Source organism: Xenopus tropicalis, chromosome 1 (genome assembly GCF_000004195.4).
Source record: "Xenopus tropicalis strain Nigerian chromosome 1, UCB_Xtro_10.0, whole genome shotgun sequence".
In the NCBI taxonomy this organism is placed as follows: domain Eukaryota; kingdom Metazoa; phylum Chordata; class Amphibia; order Anura; family Pipidae; genus Xenopus; species Xenopus tropicalis.
The window spans coordinates 119,136,617-119,159,695 of NC_030677.2; the positions used below are offsets into that span (position 1 = coordinate 119,136,617).

Here is a 23,079-nt window from a genome sequence, read left to right on the forward strand (position 1 = left end):
GCCAAGCAGACTCAACGCAGAGTTGCCGTATCACATTTAAATCATTACTATGAAACCTGTGCCTCAAAAGAAAACCAGATACAATTACACGTTGAATGACACAAAAAGTCTGCGGCTCTTGGTGAATCATGCAAGCATAAAAACACAAAAATATGAAATTACAGAAAAGCAAAAGAAAATACGTTTTTATATACAGCAAAATGCTAGCGTGAGTGTGGTATTGCCAAAGAGTCTTACCTTCTTCAGTCATAGTGTCATAATATTTTAGTTTTCCATATGCTCCAATCTCTACAACGTTACAGTAAAGAAACAGAAGGGTAAGGGACCAGAAAAAAATTAACTGGAAGTAAAATACAGGTTTGATAAAAATATGCCATGTAACATAATTGTGACTTTTTTCCATCTAGCAGCATGCCAATTATAAAATGCATCTTTAGTGTACCATTTTATTATATATATATATATATATATATATATATATATATATATACACACAACATGTAGATGCTTGACTAAAAAAGCCAAACTGGAAACTTCTTCTGGCTCACCAATGCTTTAAAAGCAAAAGTTTGTTTTATCAATATATAGCACAAAGATCTTTGGATATGGAATTTTGGGGACTTGAATTTAGGGATCACATTTTATGGTCACTACAGATGTTACATGTCCAAGTCAGGTGGAAACACTACTGCCTTATTTTGCATCTCCATCTATTGTTTGAGTTAAACATTGTTTTAGAATATTCTCATTAACACAACTGTGCATAATATTTGAACCATTTTACCATGTATGGCAGGTAGCAGCTTTGCATGACAACAAGGATTGGCTTCATTGAAAAAACAGGATGGTGTAATATCATTTTCACAACAGATGGACATGTGACTGCTGTTGTCGAAGGCAAGTACTACTGAGTTCAAACACAATACAATGGAGAATGTTTAGCAAAAATATCTAAACATTATACAGGTATGGGATCTGTTATCAAAAATGCTCAGGACCTGGGGTTTTCCGGATAAGGGATCTTTCTGTAATACCACCAATATAGATTCATGCAGCTTAGTTAGGAAAAACAAGGTACAGGAATGGGACCTGTTATTCAGAATGCTCGGGACCTGGTGTTTTCTGGATAAGGGGTCTTTCCATAATTTGGATCTCCATACTTTAAGTCTACTAAAAAAATCTATGAAACATTAAATAAACCCAATAGGATTGTTTTGCTACCGATAAGGATTCATTATATCTTGGTTGGGATCAAGTACAATGTACTGTTTTATTATTACAGAGAAAAAGGAAATCAATTATCTTTAAAAATTTAAATTCATTGATTAAAATGGAGCCTACGGGAGATGGCCTTTCTGTAATTCGGAGCTTTCTGCATAACAGGTTTCCGGATAACGGATCCCTAACCTGTACTGTTTTATTATTACAGAGAAAAAGTAAATAATTTTTAAAAATTAGAATTCATTTCTTATAATGGATTCTATATATATATATATAATCATACGTGTAATATCTTACACGTATGATTACAGGCTAATATATTATGGATTTAAGTTTTATATATAAAAAAAATCAGTTCATACTAGCAGGGAAACCTACTTGTAAACATTTAAGCAAAATTCGTGAATGGAGCGCTCAAAAGGGTCGTAGATGTTTACATATTGGTGCTTGAGTTTGAACACTCATGTAACCATACTATTAACATGTTACTTGCACCTCTTACTATTCCCAAGATGCTCTTTAAATCACTTAAAACACAAAGTGCTCAGCAGCCTGCAACAGGAATTAATAGAGTACTCTGTAAAGAATATTGTGTAATATTAATGATCGCTCAGCAATTATCTTGCCACTCACAATGGTTAAAAAAGCATCAATCAAAACCATTCATATAAACTGTCTCATCTTTAGGAAAGGGTATATAAAGCATAAAGAAAATATAGAAAAAATGTTGTCAGAGCATTATTATTGGGCCATAGAGGCACCCAGGCAACTGCACATGAATGAGAGCGCAAATTTCAATGCTTTATCTATATCCATCCAACACACACTTTGTATCAGACATGGTTCCTAATATATTTACTGTATAATGTCAGAATTAATACAACTCCCCATTTAGTAGAGCCATATGTAAATACACAATTAAAGATACAGAGACACCAAGAAAGAGATACCCTCCAGATGTGATTCATTAACAAAACATTTGCCTTAAAGGAAAGCTATCCCCATGAACATTGCAGATAATATTGCAAGAATCAGCCACATGTATAACCCTGCTTCATCTAAATAAACCATTTTCACATAAAGATATTTTAGTAGTATGTGCCATTGGGTTATCCTAAATAGAAAATTTTTGTTTTAGTACTAGGGGTTGCACCCAGTGTACACAAACACACCAAGGCACACATACATGTTAGGTCACATCAGCACAGCCCGTCACAAAATGGTGGCTCAAGGTAAAAGATGACAAAGGTTAATATTGACTGATTATATATGTATACACTGCAAGCTGCAGAAAAGTTTACACTTGACATGGGCCATGTAGGCTTGAAACATGTAGTGTGACAATAAATACGCTTTAGCGGCTAGATCTGCTGTAGATCTTCTTGTTTTATATTTTGAGCCTGCAGAAAGGACCAGCAAGAGGCAAGAGAGAAAAGTTAGGGGTCAGAGAAGACAGGTTGTGTTTAAGGCCAAGTAGGCCTGCAGAAAAGCCAGTTATAGAGAGTAATGGCTTGTAACCCTTCTGATTGCAATCAGGATATAAGAGCTACCTCTGTATACTACAGAATATGTTAATACTCCATACATGATTATAAAAAGCAATTGCTTGCTGTTTTCAACATAACACTGCCCAATTCTTTTGCAATACAACAATCTTAGCTTGATAAAAAACCAGAGGAGGAACTGTGTATGATAAAGAGTATCAAGCCCCTCCCACCCCCCAGCATCAAGGAGAAAGCACAATTTGCCAGGAAAACAACAGTTGGAGCGCCCCTTTCCAATGTATTAATAGGCAGCAGTGATACACAGTTATGTTTTTTCTTGCCAAGTAAAAATGCGTCCAAAATGAAAATACCAAGATTGGTAAAAGATTGTGAATATTTTTTGTGCTTATTATTGTGCATAATTTATTGTATTATCCTTTATTTATATACTACAAAAATGTTAAGTATAATGTTACAGTTACAACATGAAGAATTTATAAATATTTTGAAAAAAAATGCTTAGGTTGGAACTGAACTCAGAACCCCAGCACTGTAATTAAGCAGTTTGTATGTTGTGCTGAATTTCTCTCACTAGTTCTTTTTGAATATAAGGATTTTTTTCTTACATTTGATATTTCCTTGGTCTTAACAAATATTTACAGGAGACTGAATAGTGGACTATTTGATCAGACAAAATATATTATGAATAATGATGTGATAAACAGGGTACTCATAGGGAAAGGGGGTAATAGGGCACTTATGATTCTAGCAGAGATAGGATTAATATTTCAATTTATTCCTTTGTCTGATATACACTTTTTTTTTACAAAATAAAGCCACATTTAAAAAATAAAAAAAGGAACTGCAAATACTTTTTCAAACATACTTTTTAAATAGCAAATTTGAAAATGGCTTTATAAAGGTTAAAGTGGAATTTTATAAAAGATATTCAGTGGACTAAAAAATTGCTTTTCCAGCATATACTGTAAGTGCTACAGAGCATGCTGTGCTATTCATATTTCTAATCACTTGTCCCCAGATATTAAGAGCCATAGCACAAGTCTTTGTAAGAAGCAATTTTAGATCGCAAAGCTCTCCACAGGAGAAGAAATTTCTGCTTTATAGATATAAAGCAATTCCATCAAAGGAAACCACTTCTGCATGTGTGTTTATGCAAAAAGACTAGGAAGCCCATTTAAAGTCAGGATTGCAATTTGTTTGGAGTGTCAATTCCTCTGTTAGTTAGATCTGTCTGATTCACAGTAAATGCAATGGAGGGCAATTTCCATATGCTCAAATTTTAGATTTGAGGCAGGAATGCTGACTTGTTGGTCAGTTTTAGATTTTAAATTTAAATGAAGCTCCAGTTTCAGGGGTTTTCCACCTAAAACTGTTTTTCACAAAATGAAAGAAAACATTATCAATGACACTTATAATATTAAAGAAGTAAATTGTAGTAACTTTCAAACGCTGCCTAAAGAACCACCTGTTTAGGGAAGCTTATTCACTGTATCTTGATTGATCAGACATTATTGTATCATAAATCACCAATTTGTTTCTTATGTTTCAAAAGTACCCTAATCCTTTAGATTGTAAACTCTTGCGAATAGGGCCCTCTAATCCTATTCTTATTCTGTAAACCTGTGTTTGTTAATTACTGTAAGATCCCTGTTCGTTAAAAATTAATGTAAAGCACTGCATAATTTGCTGGCGCTATATAAATAAATAAATGATGATGATGATGATGATGATGGCCTTATAAAGAAACACACAATAATGCTGATATTTGCTAATATTGTTGATCGTTGATATAATGCTAATGTCTATCACTCTCATACAGCATATGATTTACTGCCGATTATTTAAGGACTATTTTTTTTCTAAATTACTAAAAATAATCTGATGACTTCACTTTTAACTGCCTAGTTTATTCATTTTGGCTACTGGAATTTTCCACTTTTCTTTTGCAGCTTCCCTACTAAAATGCAAATTACTTACTGAGCTTGTGTGCCACGACTGCACACTGCACTTATCAATACTGTGATGTGTTAGATTAAGTATACTAGGAACATAATCAAATTATGCTGTAAGATATATAGCATACTTAGAATGCAAACACCACATTACCTGGCATCCTGGAGCAGCAGCCCAATACTGCGCCCATTCCCTCTATGTTTGGCTCTTTTGCAGCAGAGTGGGTTGGGTCCCTAAATGTTTTGGGTAGTATGTGTAGTTTCCTTGTATGAGGAACCCTCCCCCCTTTTATCAATTGAAGTGATAATATCACCAGCACATTAATTATTCCATAGTTTAAGCAATAGATTAAAAAAGTTCATAGCTTTGTATTAAAGTTCTACTGTGGTGTGTTTAGTCTGTTTGGTCCACAGCAGTAAAACTACTTCTTTGAAATATCAATACTTGAAGTTCTGTATCAATAGAACATGGCACTGCTGTTGGCATTCTCAGGGATCCTCCAACACATAGCTAATTATGTATGTTTACAGGTCTGGGAAGCAGTTAGATCAAGTTAGAGATAGGTTAGTTGGTGTGATAGTCGCTCCAGGAGCAAAAGGCAGGTTCATGTGAGGGTAGTCAAGTAGCTTTTTGGCTCCACCAAGGAGGTTAGAAGGGTTAGAACCCCGCGGTAACTAGGCTGCTGTTTAGGGACACAAGTGGGTGAGCATGACGTAGCCTGCAAAAGTAGCAAGACACTACAGTGAGATCACCTATATTGGGGGTAAAGTCACCAAAAACAAAAAGAAAACAGCTAGGTGGTGATAAAAGGTAGATAGCTTACCCTTGATCACGGTGGGTCCAGGTGCTCGATGTGAGTGTATGACCTCCTGGGCGGTGTGTTATGTACTGCTGTGTGTGTACTCTTTGATCTTATCAGAACATCAGCTGCCTGGAAATCAATATAGAAGTTTTGTTTGGTTTGCATGAAACATCCGGTGTCGTGGTCATTCACTCCATGTGAGAATTCGCCAGCTGCATGATGGGTACTCTCTCAGAGGGCAAAACCAAGGTAACACAGTGGTACAAGGGCTGGGAGCTGTTCCTTAATCTTCTTGGCATGCCATGCATAAGCTGGCATGCAGCCCACACACACTCACTCTCAGTTTGTCCAACACCTTATGGTGCACTACACTTTTTATCCCTAAATAGGCTATAGACCACAATGGAATGAATGCACTATGAACTTGTCTGTTCCAATGGTACCAGAGAGAAGACCCAAATCATCAGCATTGCTTTAACTGATTTATATTCTTGCACCAGAGTCAGAAATGCCAACTTCCCTGGTTCAGGTTCCAGGAGATTTTTGTTATCAAATCACCACCACTTCCAACTATGTCCTTACTATGTCTCCAGTTTCATACAAACGTGGAATATAAATGAGGGCGACATCCAGAAAATACTGCAGGGTTGACAGCACTGCTAAACAAGAACAGTAGTGACAGAAGGAGAGAAAAAGTAACAGAAGTTTGCAGGATTCACTGAATTGATTCAGCCATCTGCCTAAGGAGTAAAGTAGCAAACTGTAAATGTCCCACACTACTACTGTGTATATAACAGCCACAGTAGAAAGTCAGTGAAAGATTTGGGAGGTGAGGTGAGCTAAGGAGGGGGGAAGACAAAGAAACACCTTCACTGTTTCGCTAACATGCCTGGCATAATGCTGGGATTGAAAGTCCCAAAATCATTAAAGCATACTGCTAATTTTTTTTTGGAGGGGCAGAATGATTCTGAATTCTATATATGGAAAATTTGTTTGCTTGCAGCACGCATTTCCCTACACCCCTAGTATCATGGAATTGTCCCCTTTTAACAATTCTCAGTGATGCCCTTAGTTTGTCTTTCACGCTGCTCTTGCTCTGCAGGAAGTGCTAACAAATGCTTAGCCAATTATAAACATAATAATATCAAAAATAGGATCTGCAATGATGAATTTTTCATTTCTAGGACAGATAGAGCATTGGAAGGTGTAGTAGAAAGGTCAGTCAACGCAACTGAAAAGGATAACCTGGGTTAAGCAGAACACCTGGGGTGAACGAGCTCAGTTTGTAAGCCACTAATGTAAACTTTAGTCATGTATAATTCATTCCCTTCTTTTATTTGACAATGCAGCAATTTATAGTTTGGTTGGATTAATCAGTTAGATGCTACTCGCCAGGATATTACCCCTGTTGTGAAATTAAATATTTCATCAGTGCTGTTGGCACACTCTTGGATAGAAGTCAACTGTTTTTATGCATATACCCTTTGCCAAAAAGTGTACTTGGAGATTAATAGCAGCAGTTTTAACAATATCCATGCCTAATATTTAATAAAGATTTTACATCTATATATAAATAAATCATTATTAAGTTACTATGCCAGCACCAATAAGAGAGTCCTTATAGCTGAATAATACCTAGCAATAAAAAAAAATATTTCTCTATTAATGAATCCCACTATAGCTAAAGGGGCTCAAACTGTCAAATACAATAGCGTTCCTCCTTTCTACAATATTTTTTGGAGACTTCCAAGCACAACAGTCATGCTTTTTTATAAGATAAGTAATAAGTCAGTTAGCCTGACATAAATGTGAATATTTGAGTACAAGATACCTTACAAAAGCTGATAAATTCTGTAGCCTGAAGGAAACAGGGGTACTGCCTAAGTAGATTCGCTTGCCATACTTGCTTATAACAGCAGCCTTATAACTGACTTTTTCTTACTTTGTCCCTTTCCCAAAATTTCTAATCTCCCTCCAACCTTTTATCGTTCCCCATAAAAAGAAACAACTGCCATAACCCTTTATTTTGGTTTCTTCTTCTTATGTTATTTTTAAAAAATCAAAGTTAAATAATTAATATTAACATGCTACAGAGCATATTAACATGTTGGAAAATCTCTAAATTTTTCAAAAAAAGTAAAATAGTAAAATTTTGTCTGTCAACTGAGCCCCAACATTACAGGCTTTGCAGATATCTGTATTTTAGCCCCATAATAATAACTGATTCATGTACTGTATATGTATTGTTTGTATTCTTGTTTGGGGTCATGTAAAACTACACAATAAAATTAAGTATTTTCATACATCTTGTTGCTATGCTGTAACAGACAAATCTGCTATGTATTCAGAATTGGAATTCAGATAATGTAAAAGCCTATATAAATGTTCTATACTGCTTAAGGTCATAGCCTGCTTAATGCTTTACAATAACGGATAATCGTTTCACATACACAGGCCATTTCTGCTAAATATTTGAAATTATATGGCACGTTTTTTAATTCTCAGTCTGCCAAGATCCTGCAAATGCACAGATTGATCAACATTTGGTTTTGCATATTAAATCTGGATCTGGGGAAATGGCACAGTTTAACAGCCAATATACAGTGGCTTGCAAAAGTATTCGGCCCCCTTGAACTTTTCCTTATTTTGTCACATTACAGCCACAAACATGAATCAATTTTATTGGAATTCCACGTGAAAGACCAATACAAAGTGGTGTACACATGAGAAGTGGAACAAAAATCATACATGATTCCAAACATTTTTTACAAATATATAACTGCAAAGTGGGGTGTGCGTAATTATTCAGCCCCCTGAGTCAATACTTTGTAGAACCACCTTTTGCTGCCATTACAGCTGCCAGTCTTTTAGGGTATGTCTCTACCAGCTTTGCACATCTAGAGACTGAAATCCTTGCCCATTCTTCTTTGCAAAACAGCTCCAGCTCAGTCAGATTAGATGGACAGCGTTTGTGAACAGCCAGGGCCGGATTTGTAATCCCGCCGCCCCAAGGCCGCCCCTGTCCATCTTGCTCCGCGCATGCACAAACGCACGATCGGCACCCCCGCGCATGCGCAAATGCACGATCGGCACACCCGCGCATGCGCGGACATACACCCGCGCGCATGCGCGATCGACACTGCATGTAAACATTCGCATACGGAGCAGTGGGGGAGAGGTCCCCACTGCTCCGTATGGGTGAAAAACCTTTAGATGGCGGGGCGGCATGCCGCCCGCAAATTTGTGCCGCCCTAGGCCCGGGCCTTTGCGGCCTCTCCGCAAATCCGGGCCTGTGAACAGCAGCGTTTGTGAACAGCAGTGACAAAATGTGGAAAAGTTCAAGGGGGCCGAATACTTTTGCAAGCCACTGTATTCATTGTATTACCATCGTGAAACAGAGGGGAGCACATGTAAAATAGAGGTACTACTCTTACTTAACTGACTGCTTTTCTACACCATTGTGTTGTGTGCTGAAAGAGTAATTTTTTCCCCACATATATAATTTTGTGTGACTTTTTCTCAAATTTGAATATGCAAAATATGATTTGGCATTGGTTTGGCATTTGAATGAAAATCTGCTACTAAAATTATGTATTTGGTGCACTACTTGTAATGCATACTTGATACACATTAAGTTTTACAATATTTACAGATGATATATACTGTAGACACATACCACAACAGTGCACAGGCCTCCACACATTCAATATGGATAAAGTAATAGATGCCCTAGCCAGCATATATGACAAGGAATGGTGTTCTAAGCATTATATACAACTCTCCAGCCAGACTTTAGTATAGCAGGAGATAGCATTATGAAATTATTTGTAACCTTGCACCTTGCACAAGGAACATCAAGGGGGTGAAGCTGAGCAATAACTTAGCCAACAAACAACACATGTTTACATAATTGAACATAAACACTGAAACAGAGAATATGGTAACAGCCCTTACACACATTAAGGAAGTACTAGTCCTGCCTAGAACTTCTGTACTGTATGCAATTTTCAGTGGCACAGTTTACTCTAGACTTGCTGTCTATACATAAACAGATACCAAGCAGCAAATGTATCAACTTCTCAACCAGTTACTGTATGTCTTGATATATGCTTGCAATGTGCCTTGTCATCTGTTGATCCTAAATTGTACTCTGTGTTTTTGTTAATTTCCTTCAACCAGTGCAATCTCCATCCTTCCAAAGTAGAATTTACAGATAGATGAAGGTTTGTACCACACACATAACACTCATGCTGTCAATACTCTTGTAACAACATTGTCATTTCAGGGCTTATGATACATATGCAGAAGATACATTTTAGTCATCTGCCAACTGCAGTAAGTTGTTTTTATTAGCAACTCCAGCATGATGTGCATAATTACATCAATAATGGCATCAGTTATAATTCATGCTTTGTGATAGCATTAGTTTAACATAACTCACTAAACACTTTGTATTACAAGAAAAAATAAACTACAATGTAAAATATAAGGATCTGGCAGGTTACCGCCAATGGTGTCTAAGGGCTTAGTGCCACTCTGAGGTGGCCAAGTTGACGCCACCCCGCCTGTGCAGAGTTTTTTCGCAATGGAAGTGGTTGAGGGGGGGCAAACTACTAGTGTAGAGAGCGCTATTAAAGTTTTGAATTTTTGCTCTTTAAGTTACCAGAAGAGACTTTTTGCTGCCCCTGGTAATTTGCAGAGTGCTGCCGCCTCATAGCAGTAGCGCCACTGGTTATCACAGAGTTCTATTACCTCTAAAAAAATCACTTGGTTTTCAGCCTTGTGCCTTGGTAATGGAATTACTTGCAAGAAGGGTACACTTACAATAAGTGTACATTATTATGAGTATATAAATATATATATATACTGCTTTTGTGAACACAAAAAAAAATTTATGAAAAAAAAGCAAGCCTATGAGAATAATTATTTCCACCTGCCACTATTAGGGTCAGTTATGCAGTTATCAGGTTTATTAAGCTGATTTATTAAGTGCTTCTACTGGTATTGACCTATAACTTGAGGCATTAATGCTGATGTCACACAGATTAAATACTGATCAAAGCTAACTGCTAATTGGGTGCCACTTAATTGTCATTGCCTCTTGTCCTCTGTATGAAAACAGTCTTTTCTGATATGAGAGCATATCTGTTCATAATGTATATTACGGTAACTACTTTTATAATTCCGTTCAATTTGACAATTCATTTTTAACATGAACATTTGCTCCCAAAGGTATCTTATATATTAATATATTAGGAATCTTTTATATTATTTAATACACTGCACGCACAAATATGTTAAAAGGATAGCCCTCCATCCCCAAGAGTCACAGCCTTTTTGTCACAATGTTCAGACACAATACATCTCTCAAAATAATACTGCTGCTTGTATGTGTGTTTTCCAATCTGTAGTAATAAAGTTATTACTCCTGTATTCTCAATACCCAAGAAAGGACTGATGGAGGTCTGAAACAGGTTGTGCACACGTCTCTCATATCCTGCCATTTGTTACAATTTACCTGCAAGCTTTAATAGATATTAATATCACAGAGCAAAAATATCATAGATCAAGTGGCCTTGTACGAACTAAAAAACAAGACTTAACTTGTCTTGTATGTTCATAACACCAAAAGCCGAGCCAGGCAAACCAGCAGATTATTACAGGCCATACACAAGAGGCTATATATTTGATCTTATTTGTATTTGATGTCCACGCTAATTTATACAGGTTTACCAAGTATTAACAAATAACACAGTGTTCAAAAATACTAGGAACAGCAATCTATTTTTAATTCTATTTAAACTTTCCTTGTGTGCTTTTAGCAAATGTGGCTGCTTGTATTTGCCTTAAGCAAATCCTCCCTTGCCAGATATTCACATGAGTTCAGCTGAGCTGCCCTTCCATAAGTATAGGGTTAATATAAATACTCCATGTGTAAAGAGAAGAACGTGGCAGGCCTGCACACAGAACACCCAGAGGCTATGAATAAAGTAAAAATCAGCAAAGCATGGAAGCGTTAAAGTGTTAAAAAATAAATTAGAGGTCATTTTAAAGACCCTGCATCATTATTACCATGATCATGTTTTATTTGTTGCATTCTTTTCAAAACAAGCATAGCTAGTTAAACCTGATTAAAAGTCTTTAATATAAAGTCTTTCCTTGGCCTGGAAAACAAACATAGACATTAATAAAAAAAATCCAAAGGTCAAGATAAAGGAAAAAATCACCTTCGGAAAGAGGATCCAATGTGTGTATCATTAGCTGGAAAATGCTGTTCCTCATCAAACTATTATGCAGAGAGGCTGAGCTACCTCCTCTTTGTAAACGTGGCTTTGTCTGAAAGAAACATGAATAACAATATAATTTAAAAAACATTCAAACAACAATCTGAGTTTTGCATAAAAAGAAACTAGTGCTTTAAATGGTGAAAAGATATAACATTTATTCTCAAATTTATTTTCAGAAAGCATGTTTGAAAGTGCTACATTGTGAGGTTTTATGGGCTTAAATGTCTATAATTTGCGACGTGCCTTTTCATTATGAGGTACCTATGTACACACTTTTTTCCACATTTTAGAAAAACTTCTCTTAATCTGACATTATTATCAGACTTATTAAGAATTAACTTCTTCTTCCATTGAATTTTTCATCAAAAGGTGATTGCAAGATTTGAACAGGCAAAAAACATTTCACTATTCACATTTCACAATTGATAAGTCTGCCTAGTAGTGTATAGTTTTTTTTGCTAGATGTACTTTAGAACACAGACTGTGAAGTGCTTTATAAATACATGTTAATAAGAAGCAAATAAGGAAATTAGACTAATTAAAAATAGCCAACAAATTAATATTGGCATGTTGGCTTCTCTGTAGCCCCTTTAGCTCTAAGAGCCCTTTAAATCTCAAGAAGCATCATCATAGCATCACTTATTGTACAGCGCTGCGGAATATGTTGGCGCTTTATAAATAAATGTTAATAATAAATAAATAATAATCATAAATATAGAATATTGCTTTCATCAATTTAGGATTTTTCTTATATATCTTTATATATATATATAGATTTTTTGAAACACAAAGACCCTTGGTGCTGGCTGTTTTATTTTGATATATATATATATATATATATGTAAACCAAAAAAGTTCTAAACTCACAGGTCTTGAGTAAATGAAAAAATATTTATTCAATCATAAGCGCAGTGCAATGTTTTGGTCACTACAGTGTGACCTTTTTTCAAGGACCTGTGTTTCCACATATATACATATAAATGGAAGTGTCAGACTTTGATTAGTTTCATGTACGTCTGTTCAAAAGTGATTTTGGCCCATTCTTCCAAGTAGATTTATTCCAGGTTGGTCTCGTCAGGTGACCCTTGTGCACCAAATTTTTTAAAACTGTTGCGATCTTTTCAATTGGATTGAAATGAGTGTTTTGACTGCACCATTGTAGTACATTTACATTATTGTTCTGGAGTCACTCCAGTGTTACTCTGGCCTTGTGTTTTGGATAACTGTCCTACTGAAAGTTTTAAACTTTCTCCCACAGTTCAGTTTCTAGAAATCTGAAGCAGGTTTTATAGTTGTATTTTCCTGCATTTTGCTCAATTAATTTGTCTTAGTTTATCAAGACATCCAATCCCAAATTAAAAGTAGCCCTTCAACTTGATGTTAACACCACAACAATTTACCATGGGTAGGGTGTGAAGCTTAGGATCAAAATAGGCAATGATGCCAAACACAAGGCCAAAGTAATAGTGTGGTGACTCAAAACAAAAATATGTGAAAAAACTAAAATATATGCATTTTGTAGGTATCCCAAAATATTTCAGAAGGAATTGCTGCAAAGTTGTCCCAGTTGTTGGGAATTTAACCTTAAAGGACCAGTAACACAATTTTTTTACATTTCAAATATACATTTTATACACTTTAGCTAATATATATAACAGACTGAAATTTAAATATGATAAGTGGTTATTGAATAAAAATCATTACCTTGGATGTATAGGGAACAGCTGAAAAAGGCGATGTGGCGACTTCCTGTTAAAACCGGAAGTTAGTTTCCTGCATTTTCCAGCGTGAGGAGACTGCTTTAAAAGTTATTTATAGATTTTTTTTGTACTGGTTAGGGAGAGGGTTGGGAGAAGGAGGCCCTCTTATCTCCTGCTCTGTTTGTTTTTCTGTGTGAGCGGAAGCTGCCCGGAAGTGTGTCAAACGAAGTGCTGCAGCCTGAGCCCTGAGAATACCTGGTAATGGTCCTTATTTAAAATCTACTTATGCTATTAACATTTATGTATTTTAAATATGCTAATAAAAGTGTGTAGAAGGCATAGGTCTAATGTAAAAAAATTGTGTTACTGGTCCTTTAAGGAAAAAAAATATATATATATCTTTACACGGTTTTTTTCTGAGCCAATTTTGGGTTTAAGTGCTTAGGTTTTTTTTATGCAGCAAAAAAGTACTGATCAAGGGTCAATTCAGTAGTGATTTGTAAATAAACAGTTATGTTTTGTTGTGCCTAATGACTGCATTTTTACAAAAATCTTCACATATCTCAGCCCAGATCTAAATGTATCTAAGTGAACTTAATATGAATTTGCAAATGTCAAAAGAAGATCATGATAAGTAAAACAAGTGTTCTGGATTGCAGATGCAAGCAACCTAAATAAAATCTTCCCCCTACAGAATGAGGACAAAGATCTACTGATTACATGAAGATACAGGTATAGGACCCATTATCCAGAATGCTCGGGACCAAGGGTATTCCGGATAAGGGGTCTTTCCGTAATTTGTATCTCCATACCTTAAGTCTACTAAAAAATCAATAAAACATTAATTAAACCCAATAGGATTGTTTTGCATCCAATAAGGATTATTTATATCTTAGTTGGGATCAATTACAAGGTACTGTTTTATTATTACAGGGAAAAAGGAAATCAGTTTTAAAAATCTGAATTATTTGATTAAAATGGAGTCTATGGGAGACAGGCTTTCCGTAATTTGGAGCTTTCTGGATAATGGGTTTCCGGATAAGGGATCCCATTCCTGTACTGGGAAATCTCAAAAGCTTAAAGCTGTATTTCAGCTTTTACCATGCAGTTTAATGCTGAGTTCCTATTCAGAGTGTGAGTTCCTATTCCTGTTAAGAGTGTGCCCTAACCCCAATAATATATATTTAATATAATAATATATATATATATATATATATATATATATATATAAAATTATATAATTTGACAATCACACGTAAGAACAAGAAGATAAAAAGGTCTTGTGTTTTTCTTTCTGTATCACCATTTTAGCCTGAAAGGTATGATGGGGCTCCCATGCCTTATCCTGATAACAAGTGGCTGCATTTCCTTTACTTTTTTGCCTATGTAAAGTCTTGTTATATATACTGTAATACACATCTATTAATATACTTCAAATTTTTCATGTATTTTAATTGTATTGGTAAATCACGTATATGTAGTGGCACACATTTTTCCATTTTTATGGACCCTAGAATCTTGCTGAATAACAGCAGAAATTAAGTAGAAAATTTCACAGAGTCTCCTATAAAATAGATCCAATGGAAAATACTTATGCACTGAACTTTTCCATTATGCAAAACCATGATGAAAAAAGAAAAAAAACCTGCAAACCTATGAATGTTAGTATATGCTGGGAATTGTAGTTAGCAACAGCTGAGCGTCACGTGCCATGCATACCAGACCTAGGAAATCCTCTGTGGAAGCAGATTAATGTTAATCTTTCCTTATACATTCAAAAACAGGACACTATTGCCATTAAGGAGCAAGAATTACTTCATTCTGTGCTCTTTCCATTTGCTCACAAACTTTCTCTAGCTGATACAAAATCCTTTAATAGTACATTTCTTAAATGTTCTATTTTCAAAATCAGAGAGCAACCATGAAGAAACATAAAATAATCATAAGAAGGTTGATAGATACTGCCACAAGATAAAACTATCATTTTACATGAACATCTCAATGATCCAAGGTGATTCTTGCATCCATAAATATATGTATGCTTATGAAAATAAATCCATTTGGATAGACCAAATATGATTATTTTCAGCAGACAGGGATATAAAAGGCAAGAATTCCCACACTCACTCCCTCCTGCTTAGATGAATTTATATTATACTAAAAAAATAGTTGCAACTTGTAGAGTAATGAGGCATGGAGTATAAATTAATTTGTTAAAACCCTGGCTGTTGTATGGTTGGGAATTAAGCAAGTGTTAATAAACCAGCAGTCTGCTGGAGAAGGTAATCGGAGGCTGCTTATTTGTTCTAAAAGGGGTTATTTCTGAAATGTAATTTCTATAAATGATTTAAACAATCAACAAACAAGTTGCGGCCTTGCATTACCACTTAATCTGTGTGTGTCTACAGTTATTTATTGGGTTTGTTGTTGGTATTTAGTTTGTATGCAACCTACCTTTCCCATGACCCTGACTAGCACAAAGGTGTTTTCCTGATATGCTCTAGTTGAATTTTTATTTATAGAATTATTACAATTTTAATGTATTTGTATTTTTTAAAGACTTTACACTTTTTTTAATGTAAGATTCTATCGTTTTATATCACCTTAAGGACAGAGTTAAAGATAGTATACTTTTCTATATGAGAGGGTGTTAATGACTGTTCCTTAGTTTAAATCAGCTTGCAAACTTCATTTTTCAAGGGTTTTTAAGATTATATGTTCGAAAGAGCTTTTATGATTTTACAGCCCCTGATATTGAAGGTTTTACAATGTTGTGCGTATGTACTGACATGAATGCATAATCCAAAGTGCATATTATTTTACTTTTACTAATCCTTGCTATGATTACCCAGTCCATAAATGTATTGGTAATAACACTGACCTTGCCTGGGGAAGTAGCTGTTTCAGTCCAAGTCTGCAAAATGAGAAAAAAGATGAATGAATGTTAACCACAAAATATACATATATTATGTAAATATTTATACCAGTGTAGTTCACTTCAGTGTTATTGAAAATTACTGTAATTGCTGATTTAACACCCTTTACAATAAGCAACAAACTCCAGAAATGCATTTATGGGGTATAAAACATCATGCCAGTGATAACAAAAGTAGACATTGCACAACTCACAGATGAATACCAAAGTTTACTTTGAATATGAACACAAAACTTTTTCTAAACTACAAACACATACCTACCTGTAAGATATTTTTGCATTAGTTATGTAGGCTGCATAATGGCTCAATGACTAGCAATACCATCTTGCAGCACTGCAGAGCTCAATTTGACTCTGACCAAAGAACTTGCAAGGCAGGTATATTATAAACAGTAGATATAATTATCTGTATGTTTAAGGAGCTGTTTTTAACCATTTGTTGCAGAATCATTTGCAAAACATTTTTGAATAAAGTTAACTATAAGGTAGAAACAAATTCTATATAGCAATATTCTACAAAAAAGGAACTTAAACAATTTGACAAAAAGAGGCAAAAAGACAGATTTACACTTTAAAATGTTAAATAAAATATTGTAAACTATAAAACTGAACTTCAGGGAGAATTACAAATCTTATTTCTGGGGTAAGGGAGATTGCTTCTTCTGTATTTTTAATATTATAAAATGTTCCTTCTCGTCTAAAATATACTGTATGATAAAAAATAAACTTTTTAACTAGAGTCTTTGTACAGATACACTTTGTGGGTCACTTTGCACTTTTCACTTTAGGGGGTCATTTAAGGAAGTGCAGTATGCAACATGCATAACGTGTTGAAAGAAAATAAAATTTTCCCTATTGTCTGTTTGTAGGATGAAGCAGGTAGTTTTCCTAGCTTCAACTAGACAATATCGCTTAAAATTGCCATTTTCATTGATGGACAAATCATACTTTTAAGAGATTGTTTTAGGAAAAGCTTGGTCCTATGATAATGAAAAGATCTTTTAAAAATCTTAACATGTATGGCCAGCTTTAGTCTAGTCGGTGATTGACACACTATATGGTACATATAGGTTTACTCAAAATGAATGTGAACAAGGCACAAGGGCCTGATGAAATACACCCTCAGATACTTAGAGAGTTTTTAGCCAGAACTCCTTTTTTATTTTCTCAGACTTGCTTTCTTTAAAAATGGTACCTATGGATTGGAGGAAAGCTAATTTCCTTCTCCTCCTGCAACCCACTCGGCCCCCTCCCTCAGGAATTGGGTTTGACTTGTGGGCATGCTCAGTTCTAAACTCAGATTACTAAACACTCCCTCCAGTCTAGCAGCCAATGAGGAGATGGCATTTCTGGTTCCCATAGAAACTCAGCTCTAGCTGTCTGCTTCAATTTTTTTCTCCTAACCTCCTCTCCTGAGCTCAGTTCAAACAAAGCAGAACTTTTATCAAAGACTACCTGTGTTCTGTCTGGGTGAGGCTGCATTCTTGACAAAATGTATGCTGAATAAGTGTCTTTATGTGTGTATGCTGTTTGCAGATTGAAATGTATCTGATTATGAATCAGAGTAAAAAATGGCCACCGGGTGAAATTTGCTATTTGCTTTAGGAAAATGTGCTAGCAAATGGAGGGGATATATTCAGTACAAATGATGCCATTTGGGTGGGGGAGACATGCCCAACTGATATACATTGTAGGCAAATGTAGGCTTTACATGTCCTTAAGCTTGGGCACTTCCCAGGCATAGCTGACACGTAATTGCCAATGAAAATGGAAAACTATTATATACTTAGCTTGACTTTCCTGGGCAATATCCATAACATCAAGTTCCTTCCCTTACTGGACAGCTAGTCACTTGATGCCTTCTTTGAGGTTGGGTAGAAATTTAACACTTTAGGAGGGGGTAATTTTCCCTTATCTACTAAGCATAGACAGGGTGTGTTTTCAGCACATTGGTAATATAATAATAGGTATTCTATAGACCTAGTAACCTAAAGCAAACAAATAGTAGGTAACACTGACTAGTCAAATGATTCTCTGTTATTGGTTACTAGACCACCAACCAGACAACCCTTTCTACACAACCCTATGTAGGGGGTTGTACTAAAGCTTTGCATGTGCAGAATGGGTAACAGCTGACCCTAATCTCAAGATTAAATTTGTATCAAATCCTGGAATTGGCACATTCCTAATCTTCCAACTCTAACAAAGATAAATGCTGAAATTAGGATCATCTGGATTATATAGTGAATATTGGTGTAGTTTCTTTTGGAACCTGCCAGTATGTCTCCAACTTCTAGTGAATAAAGAGTTCAATAGAGTTTAACTATCAATTATATTATTGTTTGAACAACAATAATGTTCTTTGAGATTATAATATAAACATTGTACACATGCTAATCTAATATGTAGCTCCCTTTTCTTTATGGTACAATTTTTGGCCCACAATCTGCTCAAAGACTCAGCAGACCTTGTATGAAATCAGGATTTTAATTCAAGGGACTTGGTCTATCTAGAGACAAGGGCCTCTGATATAAATTGATGCCTTTAATGTGGGATCTTATATCATAGGTTCTTATATCATAGTTCCTTGTTCCATTTACTGTGGCAGCTTCTTGTGACCCATGATAAGTCAAGCGGTGCTCTGTCTTAAAAATAAAACATTTGTTTTAGGATACTGCACTCTTGTATATTATCTGTTAATTAGTTTTTTTCTAAAGCAGATTAATGATCTTCTAATTATATTGTTCACATTTTTCATAATGTAATTTTCCACTTTTTATTTCCCCTAATCGTATCCAAATTTCTGCTTTTTAAAATATTTTATTTTTAAGGACTCCCTGACATCATTGTACACAATCCACAAGCACCATGAACTGGTATATCAGCAAAAAAGCAACATTTACCCAACCACAGGGGTGTAGCAGTCAAGATTTTAAAGGAGAAGGAAAGGCTAGTAAAGAGTTAATCTCAAAATGCAGGCATACCTTCAGTTGTCTAAATAGTGCCCTTAAGTCTCCCCATATTTCTCCCATTCAGAAGATCTGAAGTCAAACAGTTAGAAAAAACGCTGAGCAGGGTAAAGAAGATTCCCATAATGCCTTGCTCCTTCCCAGACTTGGCGACTTAAGACCTTAGGCGGCGCATGCGCACCCCCCCCTAGCGTCCGGTTGCCATGGCGTGTATGCAGCAGCAGCAGCAGCACAGAACAGAAGCGACAGCGGCACAGAAGAACAGACAGCCGGCAAGCAGGTGCTGGTGGGGGGAGAGGCAAGGTGGGAAGAGGCAGGTGGGTAGAGGCAAGCGGCGAGCGGGTGGTGTGTGGCAGCGGCAAGCAGGTGCTGGTGGGGGGAGAGGCAAGGAAGGAGCGGACCAGAGAGAGAGATCGAGCGGAGGGGGGGGGGTGCTGACAAAATGGCGGCGCCGTTCACTGAAACAAGTATGTAGAATGTAGCAGTGTATCTCTGTAAATCTTTCATTAGGCAAGCCAGAATGATAGCGTTTTTACACAGCAATAGTAGTACTATTCATAGATTTTGACTTTCCTTGTCCTTTAAGGACACAAAGAATCACAGTAAATTTCAATTATTTTGTTAAAAAAACATTTTTTAAATTGGACAAGAAAAATGATTTAATGGGTTTTTACACTAAAATATACACAGGATTAGGACCCTGATTTTGCCCATCTAATGTCCTTTATTTCCTAAATTCCAATCCCATATTGTAGAAAGGTGATTTCTTTCTGAGAGCCCATTCCAAGTACAATAATCTGCATATTCAACTTTCTTTCATCTATCCATTGAAATGGAAATTCAATATACAGTCATTTAGATTTCGTCTATCTCAAATATACAGTTTTTCATAGGTCCAATATCAGCCCATTCTTTTCTAATTATTTTAACTAAATGCTTCTTTCTTTTTCTTGGCCCACAGTGTTTCCCTTGGTGCATTTTAACCGGATTTCTTCCTCTGCTTGTTCTTATCAATGATAGAATTTGGGTCAGTATCAGTAAACATGTTCCCCAGTGCTTTAATCTTTTAAAAATTTCTCACCCAGGGGGTATTTCTTTTATTAATGCTTAAGCATTCTCTCTTTCACTTGTGTCCATTTTTTACACACCACTCGTGTGGTGTGTATCTCAATTTTTGCTTTGGAATGTTTTCCTTTGCTTTTGGAATGTTTCCCTTTGTATATTATATGAATCATTAGGGCACCTCCTTCCTTAAAGGGGAACTAATCCCTAAGAACAATTTGGATAGAACTGCATTATATTATATTGCCACAGATAAAATGCTGCAGTCCAGGGAGAGCTGGATTGGTAACACTGGACCAAGCTTTGGGGCAAAGCTCATATATGCTGGAGCTTTTTTTACATTCAGTGTGACTGACAAATTAAAATCTACATTTTTTTTATCAATGATAGAACCTTGTCAGTTTTACTTTAATTCCCTATCCTATCCAGTTTTGTTTTAATTCCTGTCCAGCTTTAAGTGAAAAATGAATATCCATCTATGGATATAATGAAATCCATATTAGTCATTCCTTAAATATTGCAGTGTATGATTTTCATGACATCCTACATGTTTTATGTATCCTCCATTCTAAACTGCACATGCCAGAGGATTTGAAGGGCTCAAAGGGGCTTGTAAGAATGGCAATCCTTTTAGGCCTATTAAGCTATTAAGGTGTCCGAATAAAGGCTCAGCTCTTTGGTAACAATGCAGTTCAACCTTCCAGTCTTCATTCCTCTTTATCTATCTCGGTATGAATATGATGCCTTATGCTATATTTTACATCTTCTGTGGAAGGAAGTTGCTGGATCAAAATGTCAAAGTTACTAGTTACAAATAAAGTTACATAAAACTGCATCTAAAAAGCAATTTTTTTGCAACAAATGATATTTTTTCCCCAATAAACAATACATAGTTACACAGAATACAATAACAATACATAATTAAGTTGGGTTAAAAAAAGGCCAAAGTCCATCAAGTTCAATACCTCCAAACAAACCCCAGTGCACATACATACACACACACTCATACCGACCTATCTACACACTAACATATACAGTACAAACTATATATGCCAATATCTACTATATACTAACTAGCTATAGATCATAGAACCACAGTAGAATCAAATATTATTCTTGTTTAAGAAATCATCCAAGCCACTCTTAAAGGCGTTTATAAAATCTGCCACCACTATATCACCTGGCAGAGAAAGAGAGAGAGAGAGAAACAGAGGACTCAGCACTCACAGGATTTGCAGAAAAAAATCAAAACAATTCTTTAATGTGCAATATCAATGACTACATGGTGGCTACCTTACCCGGCACCCAGGCATCTTTTTTTTTTGTTTTGGTGGTGAGTGCCCTCTCCTGATTATGTTTTATATATATATATATATATATATATATATATATATATATATATATATATATATATATACTTTGTATATATATATATATATATATTTACAAAAAAAGCCATGAATATCCTTTAAATTCTGTATATCTATATAATTAGTGATGTTCTTTCTGTCTACAGTAATTATAATAATTATAGTAAAGAATGTACCCCCTATTGTAAAAAAATAAGGATATTAGAAGTCACCTTGGAATTCCCTGACCTATATAAACACACTTGACCTTCAACCTTGTGCCTGCACATGGTCATCTAACGCCTTATATTTACAACAGAGGTATAATATCCCCTATATAATGAGAGTGACTGAGATTTGCAGCTGTGGGGCACATATATATGTGGTACGTATATTAATTCCCATTGAGTATAGGGGATGCCCAGAACTGCAATTCATCCCACTGTACTCTTCCATGTACAGCAGTGCTGTCCAACTGGCGGCCCGCGGGACCCCCCTCTGTGTGGCCCCACCTATCTGGCTGTTTTGATGGCTTACTCTTGTGTAAGCTTTAAATGGTATCAGTACTGTGATTAACTGCCCCCCCTGCATGGTTCTCACCTCAGATTCAGGCTGTAATCAGGCTGTATTGTTTAAATATTTAATCCCCTGTGTTGTTCACACCTTTTAATCTCTGCATTGTTCACCCCCTGCAGTGTTCACACCTCAGGCTCAGGCTGTAATCACCCCCATTGTTCCCCTGTTCACACCTCAGGAGCCATAGAAACCCACAAATAATCCCTGCACACTACAAAAAGAACATATACTGAGGTGGTACTGCAATTAAAAAGTTTTTTTAATATATAGTTATTGTGCAGACTGTAGGAGCAGTGCCAGCATTGTGTCACTGTAGGCTGCCTGTGTGTGCCATACACACAGGCATCATAGGACAAGCAGAGTATGGCACACACAGGCAGGGTAGGGAAGGCAGAGTATGGCACACACAGGCAGAGTATGGCACACACAGGCCAAGTACGGCACAAACCAGCCAAGAATGGCAAACACAGTGAAAGTATGGCACATGCAGGCAGGGTAGGGAAGGCAGAGTATGGCACACACACACAGGCAGGGTAGGGCAGGCAGAGTATGGCACACAAAGGAAGGGTATGGCAGGCAGAGTATGGCACAAACCAGCCAAGAATGGCACACACAGTGAAAGTATGGCACACAGGCAGGGTAGGAAAGGCAGAGTATGGCACACACAGGCAGGGTAGGGAAGGCAGAGTATGGCACACACAGGCAGGGTAGGGCAGGCAG

At 36.1% G+C, this 23,079-nt stretch overlaps 1 protein-coding gene across 4 annotated transcripts in view; it reads right to left on the reverse strand.

Moving 5' to 3' along the window:
• Positions 1 to 23,079, reverse strand: part of slc24a2 (solute carrier family 24 member 2) — a 107,268-nt gene that overhangs the window by 29,707 nt on the left and 54,482 nt on the right. For 3 of the 4 annotated variants that reach the window (XM_031890425.1, XM_031890427.1, XM_031890424.1), the window contains exons 4-6: positions 16,350 to 16,382; positions 11,709 to 11,817; positions 238 to 288 (exon numbers count right to left, since the gene is read on the reverse strand). In XM_031890425.1, the coding sequence (XP_031746285.1) occupies positions 238 to 288; positions 11,709 to 11,817; positions 16,350 to 16,382 (193 nt within the window). The remainder of the gene's footprint in view (positions 1 to 237; positions 289 to 11,708; positions 11,818 to 16,349; positions 16,383 to 23,079) is intronic. The other variant, XM_031890431.1, reaches the window with a different exon arrangement.